Source organism: Rhinolophus hipposideros (assembly GCF_964194185.1).
Source record: "Rhinolophus hipposideros genome assembly, chromosome: 22".
NCBI lineage: Eukaryota > Metazoa > Chordata > Mammalia > Chiroptera > Rhinolophidae > Rhinolophus > Rhinolophus hipposideros.
Window position 1 is genome coordinate 25580886 of NC_138068.1, and position 14319 is coordinate 25595204.

Below are 14319 nucleotides of genomic sequence, written 5' to 3' on the forward strand. Positions count from 1 at the left end.
GAGCAGGAGGAGGGATTGCTTTGTGTAGAAAGCTTGGGAACTCAGCAGGGCACAGACTCGGAGGTCTGGAGCCCACTGGGTTTTTAACTAGACCCTGGCCTTCCCCTGAAAGCTGCCTGAGACGAACAGGGAAAGAAGATAATTTGCTCCTTTGCGCCCCTGCAGGAAGCTAGGTCGGTCCGGAGTGCTAGAGCAGAGCGCCCGGGCCTCCAACTCTAGGCCGAGCGCCACCCCCCGTGTCCCAGGGGCCTGCGCCGACCGCGAAGCCCCGCCCCCGCCGTGCGACCAACGGCCCCGCCCCTGGCGGGGGAGTGTTCAGTCGGCGGCTGTCGGCAGGTCGCCGGGTCGTGGCTACCCGAGGTAAGGTCGCAGCCCACGCGCCCGGTCCTCTGGGCTCAGGGCGGACAGACGCCTTTCGGGGAGGGGGCCCGCGGCGTCAGGAGCCAAGTGGGACTTGGGATCCGCCCGAGTTCACGAGGTCCGGGGCGCGCGCGAGGCCGGGGAGGGGACAGGGCGCGCGGGGCTCGGGAAGAGAGAGTCCTAAGGCACTTGGAGTCTGGGGCGGCGAGGGCTCCCAGGGGTCGGGAAGTAGGTGGCAAGGAGCGTCCGCATGGGCTGCGGGGGAAGGTTGGAAAGGAAGGAAACGGGCGCCGGCGCTGAGGCCCTCCCGCTGCCCTGCTCAGGCCCAGGGTGACCCCCGGGCAAGGCCTAGCTCGGTGCGCCAGCCTCCGGTGGCCCTGGCCGTGCCTCGGGGTGGAGGGTTACCGCCCTCCCCTAGGTTTTGACAGTTCTCGGTGGGGACAACTGCTCAGAAGAACAGCCTCCCTGCCCTCCGTGGACCTGGGGCTGTGGGGCTGTGAGGCCTCGCCTTTCCTGCGCGGGTGGATATTCATCAAAAGCACTCGGGCCCCTGGATCCGGAACCTTCGCTGCCCATCTCTGAGATCGGAAAGAGGTGCCAGAAAAACATTGAAAAACAACAACAACAAACCCCCAAACCCCAAACGACGTTCCCCGTATAGATGCTGCGGAGCCTCCAAAACATCTGGAAGGAGAGGCAGCGACCTGAGAACCGCTGCTGTGGAGGGCACGGTTCGGGACTAAATGTCACATCCTCCCGGTGCACCCTCACCCAGTGGCCCTCCTCACTCAGATGGTGACCTTGTCCCGTTTCTGAACTTGAAGGCAGGGGTTGTGTGAGTTTCACTTGCTTCAGGGGCTTCTATGACTTGCAAAGTGTATGGCGAACTGCAGTGAGACATCAAGTCCTGGGTTCAAATCCTGTCAGGGCCACTGGTCAGCTGTGCCACTTGGCATCACTTCCCTCGTGGATTTGTGGCAAGGATTAAATGAGAGAAACTTAGGGTGTGCCTTCCTATAGTGGATCCTCAATAAATGTGAACAACTATGGGCTTCTTTTCTTTTTGGTGGGATCATATCATAACCCATTGCCCCCCAAACTCTGTGCCTTAAGGGCTGAGGCTGAGATGCAGAAAAATGTTATCACCTGACTCTCTCCTGGTGCCTCCCTGGATGCCATGGGAGGGAAGGAGAAAAGGGTCTATTAGCTACCACAGAGTTATTCTTTGCTCATCTCCTGAAATCTCCCTGGCCCTCCCTCCCTAATCCTCTTGAACTCTATCATTAGCACTTGTCCCAGTAGGAATGTAGCAACTGGTGGTTGTCAAAGCAAGTCATGCAACTTGAGGCTGTGAAGCCAGTAGACAGGACTGCTGCCCGGTTTCCCATTTGGCAAGAGACTGGTGGCCTCAGCAGCTTTTGGGCACTCTGTAGCGCTATCTCCTAGAGGTCTCACTGAAGCCTGACCCCTCGTTTCTACTCCAGCCTGGCCCTCTCTGTGCCCCCTTCTCTCCCTGAAAACCCACTTGGACATTCAATAGCATTTCAAGCTTCACTTGTTCAAAATGGAGCTCTGGAGTTCCCTGTGCACCACTGCTCCCCCCCTGGATTCTCTGACTGGCTAAATAGCACCATCCATCCACCCAGCGCCCAAAGAGTCATCCTTGATTTTTCTCCTTTCCTCAACTCCCAAACCCACAAACACCAGGAATCCAACCACCTCTTTCTCCCCATGGCTGGTTACCACCCCAGCCGTACATGTGTCTGTGCCCTGCTGTGGCCTCCTGACTTGTTTCCTTGTTTCTATCCTGGCGTCTCCATAGTCCAAGGTCCTCACAACCACCAGAGAGGTCTTGAACATAGATCCACCCGCTCCCCTCCCTGTTCAGAACCCTCCAAATGACACCCAACACCCTTTCCTGTAACACTATGTAACAGCTCCTCCCAACTTTCTTGATCTCCACCCCTCCCCCTAGCTTTCCAAACCTGGACCAGAGCGACCTGCTTTCTATTCTTCAGACGCGCTGAGCTGGTTTCCTCTTTAGGACTTCTCACTTGTGCCTCTGCCTGAAACACCAAACGAATGGCGCAACTCAAATGCAACCAATTCAGAAAGGCTTCCTTGACCATCCCAGCCCAAGCAGCACTCCCTCCTCCAGGGCTTCTGTTTTGTTACCCCGCTTTGTTTTCTTGGTAATGTTTATCACTCTCTGGGATTCTTATTTATGTATATGTTTGCTGATTTGTTATCTGTCCCACCCCAGTAGAATATAAATTGGATGATGGCAGAAATCTCATTTCTCTTATTCCCTGCAGCTCTCCCCAGAGGGGAGGCAAATAAACAACACACAAACAAATGCATGTAATTGCAAATTGTAAGTGCTTCATAAGCAACTGGTAGTGCTTGCTTGTATTTGAGGCGCTTATAAATTTCAAGCTCATAAGGCAGAACTACTGTATTGTCAAAACAAGTTCCTTGAACCATTTTAGGGGTGAGGATAAACCTGCAAAAGACGGGTAACTTGCCCCAGGTCAATAGTGACGTCAGGGCAGTGGAACTCAGCCTCCTACCCTAAGAACATGTATGTAGCAAACTTCTTTAATGGTGGCCGTGCAGTCATGTTCTGGAAAGAATCTGATCCTGAATCCTCAAGACCTCAGTTCTTTGCTCTTGCACTAACAAGCAAGCCCCCTTTATTCCTTAATACTTCGTTTCCTTCACCATTAAAGTAGGATGGATCCTATTATTATGTTGGGCTTCTTGTTTTTTTCTAGTGTACCTCAAAGAAGCAGCACTCCTAAGTGGAGTCTTCTTGCTGTGAGTGTGTGAGTGGCTAGGGGCACATACAGATCTGAGGACAATGGTGGGAAGCCAGACCCTCCCCAATACTGAACAACTTGCAGGGCAGAAATGGGCCCTAAGACATCTGGGTCTGATTTTTTTTTTTTTTTTTGTCATCAATTTGTTTTTAAGCAAATTCCTTGAGGGCCTCTGGGACTCAGGCAACCATGAAATATGTTGATTAAAGAGAAAAGCCAAAATTCCAGAGATGAGAAAGCAAGAACTGCCTTTTGTCCAGCCCCACTCCCAACCCTGTTGCCATGTGTGATCTGTTTTCTTCCAGTCATTTGGCCTCTGTCTCAGTCCATCCATGGGCCAGAACCCTCGGTCGCTACAGAGCCTGAACAGTGATGACGTTTGCTGAGGACAAGACTTTCCAGTATATCCGCTATCATTACCGAAATTTTGACCGTATTCATGTTCTGGAGATTCTGCCTCACCTGTCTTGCCTCACACCAAGTGACCAGGTGAGCCAGGTCGTGTCAGGTAGCCAGACTGGGGGCAGGACTGTGGAATTCAGAGCTTCACCCAAGCCAGAGGCGACTCCTTCCTTCCATCTTGTCTGTATCCCACTTCCTGCCCTTGTGGCTTCTCTAACTTTCAGCATTGTGGTTCAGGGTAGCCTTGCCAACTTTCCTGAGCTCCCTCTGGTGTCGTTTTGATGTAATGCTCAACAATATGGCGCTGGCTGCCCGAGGTTTCCAGACTCTGGGCCCCTCACCCACTTCTAGTGGCACCTTCGTTTTCTTCATTTCTCTTGTCCTTGTTCGGCTCAGTTTTTATTTTATCCTCCTTGTTGTGAGACCCTGTCCTGGTAGGGATCCCAGGGCTCAGTTTTGAGAGTTAATGGGTGCCAGACCACCCCAAGCCCCCTCAGAACTTGCTGTGGGCACCTAGTGAAGCCAGCCAGACCCTTCCCAGTTTTTGCTGTTGGCAGATTGAACCCCTCTGTTCTCTGCTTCCTCCCCACATATGCTGGTAGCATGTGGGTCTGTGGCTGATGGGGTTTGGCCCCTTCCCCTTGTATTTTGGGGTTTATAGGGGTACCTCATCACCTTGTTCTTCAGTAAATACCGGGAGTGCCAAAAAGATTACACACATGACTTGTATTCATCTTTTGTTATCAGTATATCTTGAGTATTACAATTTTAATACAGTTTTTTTTCCTTTCTTTAAATGTGTATACTTTTTTGGGTACCCTCTGTATTTTCTGTGGGTTTTGTTTCTGCTGTCTGGTTGCTTGTTTGTATGTAGGGATTCAGGTAGATTTAAAAGCTCTGCAGCTATTTCATTGTCTCAGAATCTCCCCAGTCCCTCATCCTCCCTGTTTCTTTCTTCCCTCCCTCCCTCCCTTTCTTTCTTTCAACTTTTATTTATTTTAAGTGTGTTTTTCCAGGACCCATCAGCTCCAAGTCAAGTACTTGTTTCAATCTAGTTGTGGAGGGCGCAGCTCACAGTGGCCCATGTGGGGATCAAACCGGCAACCTTGTTGTTAAGAGCACTGTGCTCTAACCAACTGAGCTAACCGGCCGCCCCGCTCCCTGTTTCTTACAGTTGCCCACCTCTCTTTTCCTTTATACCTCCCTCATCTACTGTTTCCTACATGCCTTTTTCTCCTTTGCCAATCCAAACTCTTTCTTTTGCCTTGCGGTCAAACCCTATGCTTTGGCATCAAACTAACTGGGTTCGGATTCCTGCCCCACTGCCGTAGGATCTTTGCTACCTTACTTCTGTGAAGCCTCAGTTTCCCCATCAGCAGAGTAGGAGTAATAATTACATTAAATAAGATAATTCACACAAAACCCTGAGCAGGAGAGCCTAGGACACAGTAAGAGCCTCTTTCCTGGTAGCTAGCTGCCTTTAAACTTGAACTCAAACCCTAGCCTTGTCCTGGGCTCTGACCCAGTTTCAGGTGGCTGCCTCCTCTTGGTGCCCCTCCTGCGTAGGGAAGGGGCCAGGGCCACCTGGCTTGAGCAAGGAGATGGGCTGTGTCTTCCAGGACCTACTGCGGGCCTGCTACGATCGCAGGGGGAACCAGAACACCATCTGGGAACTCTTCAACAGCCTTCAGCGCCGGAGTGGCTGGGTGGAATACCTCATCCGGGGACTGAGGGCTTGTGAGCTGGCTGGTCTCGCTGACGAAGTGGCCCATGTCTACCAGAGCAACCTGCCCTGTAAGCCTCCTGCCCTGGCCCTCCTCTTGGAACCCTTGTCTGTCCCCCTAGCCTCCCCTCTCCTTGTCCCCTTGCCCTTGTATCTCCTCCCTTCCTCTGTCACCCTCCCTCCCATCACTCCTGGGTAGTAGACAAAACTGACTGTACATCCTAGTGTAGCTACTTAATAGTTGTGACCCTTTGCTAGGTCCCTTAATTTCCCTGAGCCTCGATCTTCTCTGTAAAACAGGGCTCATGGCAATCTTTACCTCATAGGGCTGCGGTGGATACCATGGGACGCTGGCATGTCAAGTACTCAGCAAATTGAGACTCCTCTCATTTTTGTGGCTGTGACGTTTGCCTCCCATTCCTTTTCTCACTGCCTCCTGCCTCTTCTCCCTCAGCTCACCTTTTCTCTCTCCACTGCTCTCTCCTTTTTCTCTCCCTTCACTGTCTCCTTTTTCTTTCTCATGGGTTTCTTCCTTCCTTTCCCTTTGTCTCTTCCACTCCCCTGGTTTTCCTTAAAGCCTTCTAGGTTCCCTACCCCAGCTCCCCAGTTACCCCTCAACTTCCCTCAATGCTCCCTGCCAGTCCAAGTGCCCAGAGGGGGATTTTGTGAGGTCAGGGTCTGAGGGGCTGAGACAGGAAGAAAACTCAAACCAGCTTTATATTTCAGAATAGAGACAACTCCAGAGGCCCTGCCTAGAGATACAGCCTTAGAACATTCCCCTGCTTGTCTTCTTTTTTCTCTACCTTCCTTCCTTCCCTCCCTCCCTCCCTTCTTTCCAAACTTGTCTCTTCACTTAGAGATTAACAGTGATCCCTTGAATACAAACGGCTGTGGTGAGGGCAAAGGAGAAGGGCTGAGGTGGCAGGATCAGGTCAGGGGTCAGTTAGTGGTGACAGACACTCACAAGGAGGAGGAGAAAGCCACTGGGTCTCAGAACACCCACGGACGGAAGTGGTGACTGCTGACCTAGTCTGGATGGTGAGAGGCCAGTGAGGCACCCCTCCCCCTTTGCTCTGCCTTCCTCTCCTTGTCCTTCCCTCAGTGAAGCTTGTCTCCTCTGAGGAGTACATCTCATATCAGGACAGCTTTTGGAGCTGTGGGGGGCCAATGGCCATAGCCCTGGGGGTCCAAGAGCACCAAGGCCTCTCTTATCACTGGGAACCCCCCTGATTCCTCCTTGACTTCACTATATCTTTGTCTTCCAGTGAACCAGAAATGCCCTCCTGCCCCACTGGAGCCACCATCAGTTCCTGCAGAGGTTCCAGGGCGCTCCACACCTGCTGTGGCCCCCAGTGCCTCCAACAACAGCTGCAGAGACGAGGATCCAAGTTACCCCATGCCTATCCAAGACACCCAATCACCAGAGTCCCTGGGGGAGGTGCGTGCTCATAATCGACTTTGTATTCTCTGTTGCTGTCTGCCCACTTCTGCTCACTGAATCTTCCAGAAGCCCCTTCCTGCCCCCGACAAATAGTGCCCAATCTCTGCTCAGAACCCCAGGGCTCCCCCAGTGAGGATCTTTCTCAGTCTGTTGATCAGGGCTGCCACCTGTGGCAGCCCCAGCCCTCTTGTCAACCAGCTGTGAGGTCACAGTTTGAGGTCTTTGCAATGGTGCATGTGAGCTGTTGACCAGATGAGGGGGGTGACGGAGCAGGAGGTGATGGGATGGATTGCGGGTGGATGGTGGAGTTGTATTTATTGCCAGGAAAGTGATGTTTGGGGGAAAGATGACTGATCCTAGTGCTGGGATATGATGAGTTGGCAGTGATTGTCCAGAGACTCCAAACCATGGACTTGAAGCCCAAGGAAGGGGTCTGTGCAATGGCCTTAGAGAAGGGCACCTTTCTACAGGGCCAGACAGATGGTTAGGGACTCTCCAGGCGATGGTGTGCGTGTTTTCTATGAGATAGGTTCAAAGTCACTGTAGTCAGAGGATATGGCAATGACCAAAGCCAAGGCAAGGGCGTCCTTGTTTCCTGTTCTCCACGGTGTAGGCTCAGGCCTATAGAAGCTGCCCCACAAGTATAAGCTGCCCTTTACCAGCTCCTGGGAGAAGCATCTGCCTTATTCACATTTTCCCTCTTGCAGAGCTCAAAGAAGGCCCCACAGACATCCAGCTCTGGGGCTATACTGAGCAGGCCCGGTGGCCCCCTGGAGCCCTCCTCTGACATGGCAGCCCTCAGTCCTCTGACCTCCAGGGGGCCTTCGGAGCAGGACACAGAACTGGGCAGGACCCACACAGCAGGTATGTGTGAATCTGGAGTTATAGGGCCTCTCTGACCTCTCAGTGAGGTGAGGACTAGAGTTGCCCCTCTGGCTTCCTTGGACAGGAGGCAAGGGTGGGAATAAAGGGAGTTCAGCCCATAGAGCAGCCCAATTCCTTAAAAAGTGTATCGGTTAGCATTTGCTGTGTAACAAACAGTCCCCCAAAACTTAGTAGCTTAAACTATGATTATTAATTTGGCTCATGATTCTGTGGGTCAGAAATTTGGGCTGGTTCAGCTGGATACTTCTTCAGATCTTGGCTGAAATCCCTCTTGTGTACACCACTGTCCCTGTAAGCTTTGCTTATGGCTATTGGTTGGGTACTCTTAGTTCTCTTCCATGAGTCTGTCATCCTCCAGCAGACAAACCCATTTCGTGGCAGCTGAGCAGAGTTCTGAGGAAGGGAAGGTTCCTAGGGCATAGGTGGAGTGAGTGTTCCTCCTGCCTTACTCTGTGGGCCAAAGCAAGGCACAAGGCCAGCCCAGAGTCAAGGAGTAGGGAAACAGATTCCATCCCTTGGTGAGAGAGCTGACAAAGTGACATTGCAGAGGCCGTGGATACAGGTAGAAGCAGAGAATTGGGCCACTGCTGTACTCTACCGCCTGGCGGACAGTGCAGAACGGAGAGCTGGCAGGGGAGCCCGTAGGCGCTGTTCTACCCTACGGGGTTGCTAGCCCCCAGGAAAGCACTACAACTGCTCAGCCCCCAGAGGAAGTATGGTCTTCATCAGCCAAGGGCCTGGAGCCCCACACCAGACCTCGCCGCTCCCCCTCAGGAATATAGAGTTGTCTACTCTGACTCCCTAGGCTGGCATCTCTCTGTATCAGTATTTCCCAAACTGTGTTCTACATGACACTGGTGACCCGCCAGCCGTCAGTGCCCCTGGCACAGCCACAAGGCACATGAGTAGTTAAAGACCATCTTAGTGCTCCCCACTCCTGTTGCCTCAAAACTCTGCCCTAAGCACCCACGTGCGTTTTGCAGTGTCAGCTTGCCATGGAATACCTTTCAGGAAATGCTGCGTGGACCTGGAAGGCAAAGGGCACTTAGATTTCAGTATGAACATGGGCACAGAATTCCACGAGATTCTGTGGTGTAAGATTTGGGGTGGAGGGCACATCAGAATCACTCATGGCTTTTTGTTAGCCGTAGGCCCAGGCAGGTGCGTTCTCAGAGTTCCAAGGGAAATCCTGATATTATTGCCTTTATGGACTATCACCACCTGCTTCCCCCAGGGCAGGCCCTTTCCCCGGGGTGACTTTGTCCCTACAGCACACCCCCTACTCACCCCACGCCAAGCCTTAGGCCTCCTAGGAGATTTTCACACACTGGGGGTTGACTGGGCCTTTGGGGTCACATGACTGGTATGAGCTCCTCTGCTTCAGCTATCCTGCTGCCCCTGGCCTGGCCCTAGTCGAGGATTGCTCCGCCTGGAGGAGGGGCAGGAAGGAAAGATGGCGGTGGGAGGAGCATCCAGGATTCCAGGCTAAGGAGAAGATGGAAAAGGCAGACACAGGAGAAAAAAGGGGTGGTCAAGGCAAGAGAAGAACAAGCAAGCGGATAATTAATAATGATCTTCAAGGCTGTTAGAGAAATGGACCATTTCACTCTTGTGAGAGAACAGACTCGGAGATGTAGGTCAAGGAGTGAGGATGGACAGGCCCAGTGTGCCTGCAGTTGTTGGGCCTTCAGGCCTGGGAGTAGTGACCAAAGGGACTATGGAGCCTCCTCCGTGGGTAGGAGATTGGGAACCCTCAGTGCTGTAGAGATGGTGTGAGCTAGGGCAGAGGGAGCCTTCTCCAGCCCTCTGATCCCAGGGAGACTGTGACTTTGGGGTAACACTCCTGTGGATTTGTGTCTCCCCTTTTTTTTTGCGACCTGCAGGCGTGGTCTCTAGCCTCACATCACCCCGTGGGCCTGTGTCACCGACTGTCTCCTTTCAAGCCCTGTCCCGTTCCACCCCCAAGGCAAGCTGCTTGTCTGGACCTCCAGTGTCACCTCTGTCTACTGGTACCTCCTCCTCCTCCACTGGCTTGCCTTCTGCACGGGGCGCTGGTGACCAGGCTGAGGCTACCATCTGCACCAGTGGGGCAGGGGTGCCCAACAACTCTGTGACCACCAGCACAGCGCCCTCCAAGGTGCCCCCTGCCTCAGCAAGTACCGGCACAGTGCCTTCCAAGTTACCCACCAGCTCAAAGCCCTCTGGTATAATGCCCACTAATGTGCTCACCAGTCTAGCACCATCCAAATTGCCCATCAATTCAACGCGTGCTGGCACAGTGCCACCCAAGGTGCCTACTGGCTCGGTCCCTGACCACAGGATGCCCACGAGCACGGTGCCCAGCAAGGCGCCCGCTAACCCAGTACCTACCGTCAGGAGCAGCAACAGACCCTCCAAGGTGAGTCCTTGTCCCTCCCGGCAGTGATCTAGTCCCGTCCCCTGGCCCTGTCCTCGTCTCCATTCTGTCTCCATCCTGGGCAGGTCCAGAGCCTCTTTTTGTGGGTGTAGGGACAGCTGAGTACCGGCCTCATCCAGACCCCACACTATGTCCTTTAGAGTAATAAGAATCACTAGGGCTATTAAGTGTGGATATCTCAGTGAGGTCAGGCGTGGTGGGCCACCCCTATGATCACATGCGTTAACCCACTTAGGGCCCGCAGCTCCCTGGTTAGCTTGGCAATGCCATTTTGTATATGAGAAAGTAGTCAGGGGTAGAGCAGGGTGGCCTGTCTGCCTCGACCCTTTGCTCTTCATCACTGGGATACCCAGCCTGTCTCTCCATGACCAGAATTTTACAGACAGCAGCCCCAGCACACCAGCCTGGGCAGCCATTCGGACCCAGCAGCCCTCACAGCTGTCTCTCTGCCTGCACATCTGACCCTACAACTGCCCAGAGGAACCAAGTCCATGGGTCCCCTTGGGTACATGGCCAGGCCTGTGACCCTGTGCCCAGCCACTCCATGACCCTCAGACCCTGGCTGAATATTGATGCATGAGGGGCCACATACCAGCAAGGGCTCCCAGGGGTGGGGGTGAACTCACAGGAAGCCATAGGGCTGCCTTGGAGGATATGGCTGCAGGGCTTGGGTTTCATCCCCCGCCACTGCCTTTCTGCACCGGCAGTGGGTTGACTCCCCAAGAGAGGGTGGCGTCATGGGCTCTGTGAGCTGGGAATTGCAGTATTGGGGTGCTAGTTCATGCCCTCGCCTAGGACTGAGGCTGCCCAACCTGGCTTGTCCCCCTGCCATACCCAGACCCTTCCATTCTCGCCTTTCTTTACCAGGACACTCCAGTGTCTCCGGCGCCCACAGGTGCCGCTACTGGAGGCAGCTCGCCCGGTACAGACAGCAGCATTGAGAGCTTGGGCTCAGGGCCAGAGCTGAGCAAGCCAAGCATGCTGGTATCCCGGATGGACAGCCAGCCATTTTCTGGCTGCTCCGCGGACCTTGCCATCAGCTACAGTGACAACTTGGGTGTGGTCCCTGGAAACACTCCGGAGGAGAATGAATATAGGTCAGTGGACATCCTGAGGATCCACGTGGAGGAAGCTCCCAGCATCGACAACCTGGCTGGCAACCCCGGGACACACGCTGCCCAGCAGATCCAGGTGGAGGAGGAGGAGTTGCCAGGCAGTGGGTGGGCCCACTCGGCTCTGTGGCTTGGGGCAGCTGCTGCTGGGGCAGTCCTGGCCATGCTGCTGGCCGTGCTGTACCGGCGGCGCCTACCCCAGTGAACTCCCTCGGCCCTCCCTGCCAGGCGTCTGCACCCTGTCCTGCGGTGCATCTAGCCCAAGTCATGGAGCCAGTCCCACCTGCCTTGTCCCTTTCGTGGGGCTGGCGGAGGCTGGGTCAGAGAGGAGCCACAGGCCACAGGCCTGGCTGGAGACCCTGCACCACCGACTGAGTCCTGGATGGCAGGATTGCTGTCCCAGCTCGTGCACTCTGCAGCTCCCTCACCATCCTCAGCTTTTTGGGCCCTGGGCTGCCCCATGCGCTCCTGTCCTCATCCAGCCTGCAATTTGGGTTGTCACCCTTGCCCTCTGGAGGAGGTGCCTCTTCCAGGCCTTATCCCTCTTTGCCCAAGCCCACAGATCAGGAGTTGCCACTGGAGGGTACAGGGCGTTGGCAATGCCTCCCAACCTGCTCTGGTCCCTGGCAGCTGACAGCAGATGTCTGGGGTGGGGGACCCACAGGACCTTGCTCCTTACCCCCAGTGGCCCAGCCTGAGGCTGTTACTCTGGAGAACACCAGAGTTACTTCTGGTCCCCTGCCCCTTGGGTCCTCCATCCATGCTAGGCCAGGTGGGGAGGAGATCCAGAGGTTCCTATGGACCGTGGGGAGGCTGAGGACACCCTCTGGAGCCCTTTTCCAGCCTCCTCATCCCCTTCTCCTCTTTCCCTCCCTCTTGGTTCCCATCCCTATGAGGGTTGGGGAGGGGACCTGTGGGGCAGAGCTCAGGACAAAGTTTGGATTTCAGCCCCACTCCTTCCTGGGCTGTGTGGCCTGGGCCGATGGTCAACTTCTCTGGTCTTGCTTCTCAACATGGACTATGAGTATCATGGCTCATCTTTTATTGCGATCTTCAGAGATTGACGCATACAGGTGTCTGTCAAGTGCCTGGTCCAGAGGGGGTGGCCACTAAATTCTCCCACCTCTCCCCTGCCCAGCCTGGCAGAGATGAGGGCAGGAGTGGCAGAGTGCCCAGTAGGTAAGGGGGTAACTCTGCAGTATAGGATGATCTGGGCCTGCATTCTGCTTTGCCTCTCCCTCGTTCTGTGCTCTTGGGGGGATGAATGGTAAATATGTATCTAATTATATATATCCTAGTGTTGTTTGAAGATTAAATGAGTTTATAAACCTTAAAATGGTTCCTGGCATTTACTAAGGGTGGGGAACATGTTATCACTATTCAAATTGGAGGGGCTGGAGCACGTGGCTACACCTTTAAGGGTGTGCTCAGACCCTACTGCCTTCCCTGACTTTAAGTTTGCCTCTTACTTTATCCTGTGTATTGGGGAATTGTTGGGGAGTGGGGAGAAAGGCACGTCCCCTGGGGAAACTGTAGGATAGGGGCTGGGGTGACTCCCAGCAGCCAGATGGATTGGGGGTATCCTCGTGGCTTCTTTTTGGGTGGCCATCGCTGGACAAGGGGCAGGCACAGGAGCCTCAGGAGCTGCTTCCATTTCTGGGTTCTACAAGGGACAGGGACTAGAGCCCTAGGGAGACATCAGGGGGTGAAGGTCACTGTGGCCCACCCCTAGGCTGTCAGCCTGCAGTGTTCTGAGCCCTGCTTTGGCTGCTACAGTCTGCACTGCCCTCAGGGACTTCTACAACCTCTATTTTCAGTGATCTGTACCTCTGCCTCTGAACTTCTCTTCAACCCTCACTGCAAATCCAACAACCTACACCTTGAAACCGGGAGTGGTCCTTACCCAAGCTGTCGGTACAACTCCCCATCACCCTTACTCTTAACCTGCCCTCGGTGCTTCCCTCTCCCTCCCAGATACCCAGGTCAGTGAACAATTCATGCATACTGGTAGGTGCTACTAGTTTTAATGTGTTTCCTTCCCAGAGTACCTTTGGAAAAAAATATCTCAAGAAAGCAATGGGTAGCCTCAAAGTATCCTATTTAAATGGTGGCATTTCAAGCACAGTGACCAGTGTGTAAGATGGCCCTGGACCTCTGTCCCCAGCTCAGCCTTTAGCCCAAGGTGAAGTGTGCCTTCCCAAATGTGTGGGAGATACCTTTGGGTAAATTTGTGTAGAACGCATTCCAGGACTCACTTGGCACTTCATGTTACGCTGTTCAGAAGCCCTCCCTTGTCCTGCATTGACCAGCACCCCTATTTTGTCTGCTGTCCACCTGAAGGCCTCTAAAATGCCAACATCAAGTAGGGTTGGGAGTTGGCCAGTGTATTGGGGCCTGTGGCCAGGAGAGGACTTGGAGTAGTTGGTAAGACATATTAGATCTCAGGAGTGCTGGCTTTGGAGTAGCTTTCAGCTGCAGGAGATTGCACGTGGGAGGGAGCCCAGGCAGGTTACCTCTTAGCCATGGCCTGGATGATGGAGGCCAGAACCCAAGGAGGGGAGGGAGGGCCTCCATCCCCAGGGGTTGGCTCAGTCACCTATACTCACTTGGGAAAGCACACTTCACCTCAGGCTAACGGCTGGGCTGGGGCCAGAGGTCCAGTGCCATCCTGCACTTGGGGCAAACTTACCAGCAGCCAAGGTACCTGCATATATCTCTCTTGCCACCTTCTCTCTTCTGTTGAAATAATATTTCTCTCAAAGCTCAAAAGCTGACACTGCTTCTGTTTCCCTGGGAAACACTGTGGCCCCTGCTTGACGACCTACTGAAGCCAGACCAATGCCATAGCCTCACCTTATTTCCCATCTGGACGTGCTCAGGTCTAATTGGATGTAGGGGAATTTCTAGTCAAAGACCAGGAAGATGCCCTTTACCCTGCCAGGCCTCGGATTAGTCATAGTTTTTAAGAAATTGTTTTTGTTATGGAAACTTTCAAATACACACAAAAATAGAATATAAGAAAAATACATAAGAAATATATGAGAAAATAGAATAAGAACCCCCTATATGCCCCTCACCCAGCTTCAATAATTATGGACTCATGGACAGTCTTGTTCATCACTGCCCTGTTCTCCTTTTTCTGTACAGGTTCCTTCTGTCAG

The 14319-nt window shown here is 53.6% G+C and overlaps 1 protein-coding gene across 3 annotated transcripts; it reads left to right on the forward strand.

Annotated features, from left to right (window-relative positions):
- MAVS (mitochondrial antiviral signaling protein) lies at nt 1–12491 on the forward strand. Of its 3 annotated transcripts, none has more exons than XM_081034318.1 (8): nt 307–360; nt 2336–2552; nt 3485–3668; nt 5201–5375; nt 6570–6742; nt 7453–7609; nt 9514–10028; nt 10914–12491. In XM_081034318.1, the coding sequence occupies exons 3-8, from the start codon at nt 3552–3554 to the stop codon at nt 11361–11363; spliced, it is 1587 nt and encodes a 528-aa protein (XP_080890444.1). In that variant the 5' UTR covers nt 307–360; nt 2336–2552; nt 3485–3551; the 3' UTR covers nt 11364–12491. The 3 variants fall into 3 exon arrangements, with proteins under 3 accessions (XP_080890443.1, XP_080890444.1, XP_080890445.1); XM_081034319.1 differs by having other exon boundaries at nt 354–954; XM_081034317.1 differs by lacking the exon at nt 2336–2552 and having other exon boundaries at nt 1–360.
- Nucleotides 12492–14319: the final 1828 nt, after the last annotated feature.

What these genes read in the sequence shown, in the direction of transcription:
- MAVS (XM_081034317.1), top strand. Translation starts at nt 3,552, where the DNA reads ATGACGTTTGCTGAGGACAAGACTTTCCAGTATATCCGCTATCATTAC. An exon ending in CTACCAGAGCAACCTGCCCT is followed by an intron (nt 5,376 to 6,569) that starts GTAAGCCTCCTG and finishes TTTGTCTTCCAG; the next exon opens with TGAACCAGAAATGCCCTCCT. An exon ending in GGGCAGGACCCACACAGCAG is followed by an intron (nt 7,610 to 9,513) that starts GTATGTGTGAAT and finishes TGCGACCTGCAG; the next exon opens with GCGTGGTCTCTAGCCTCACA.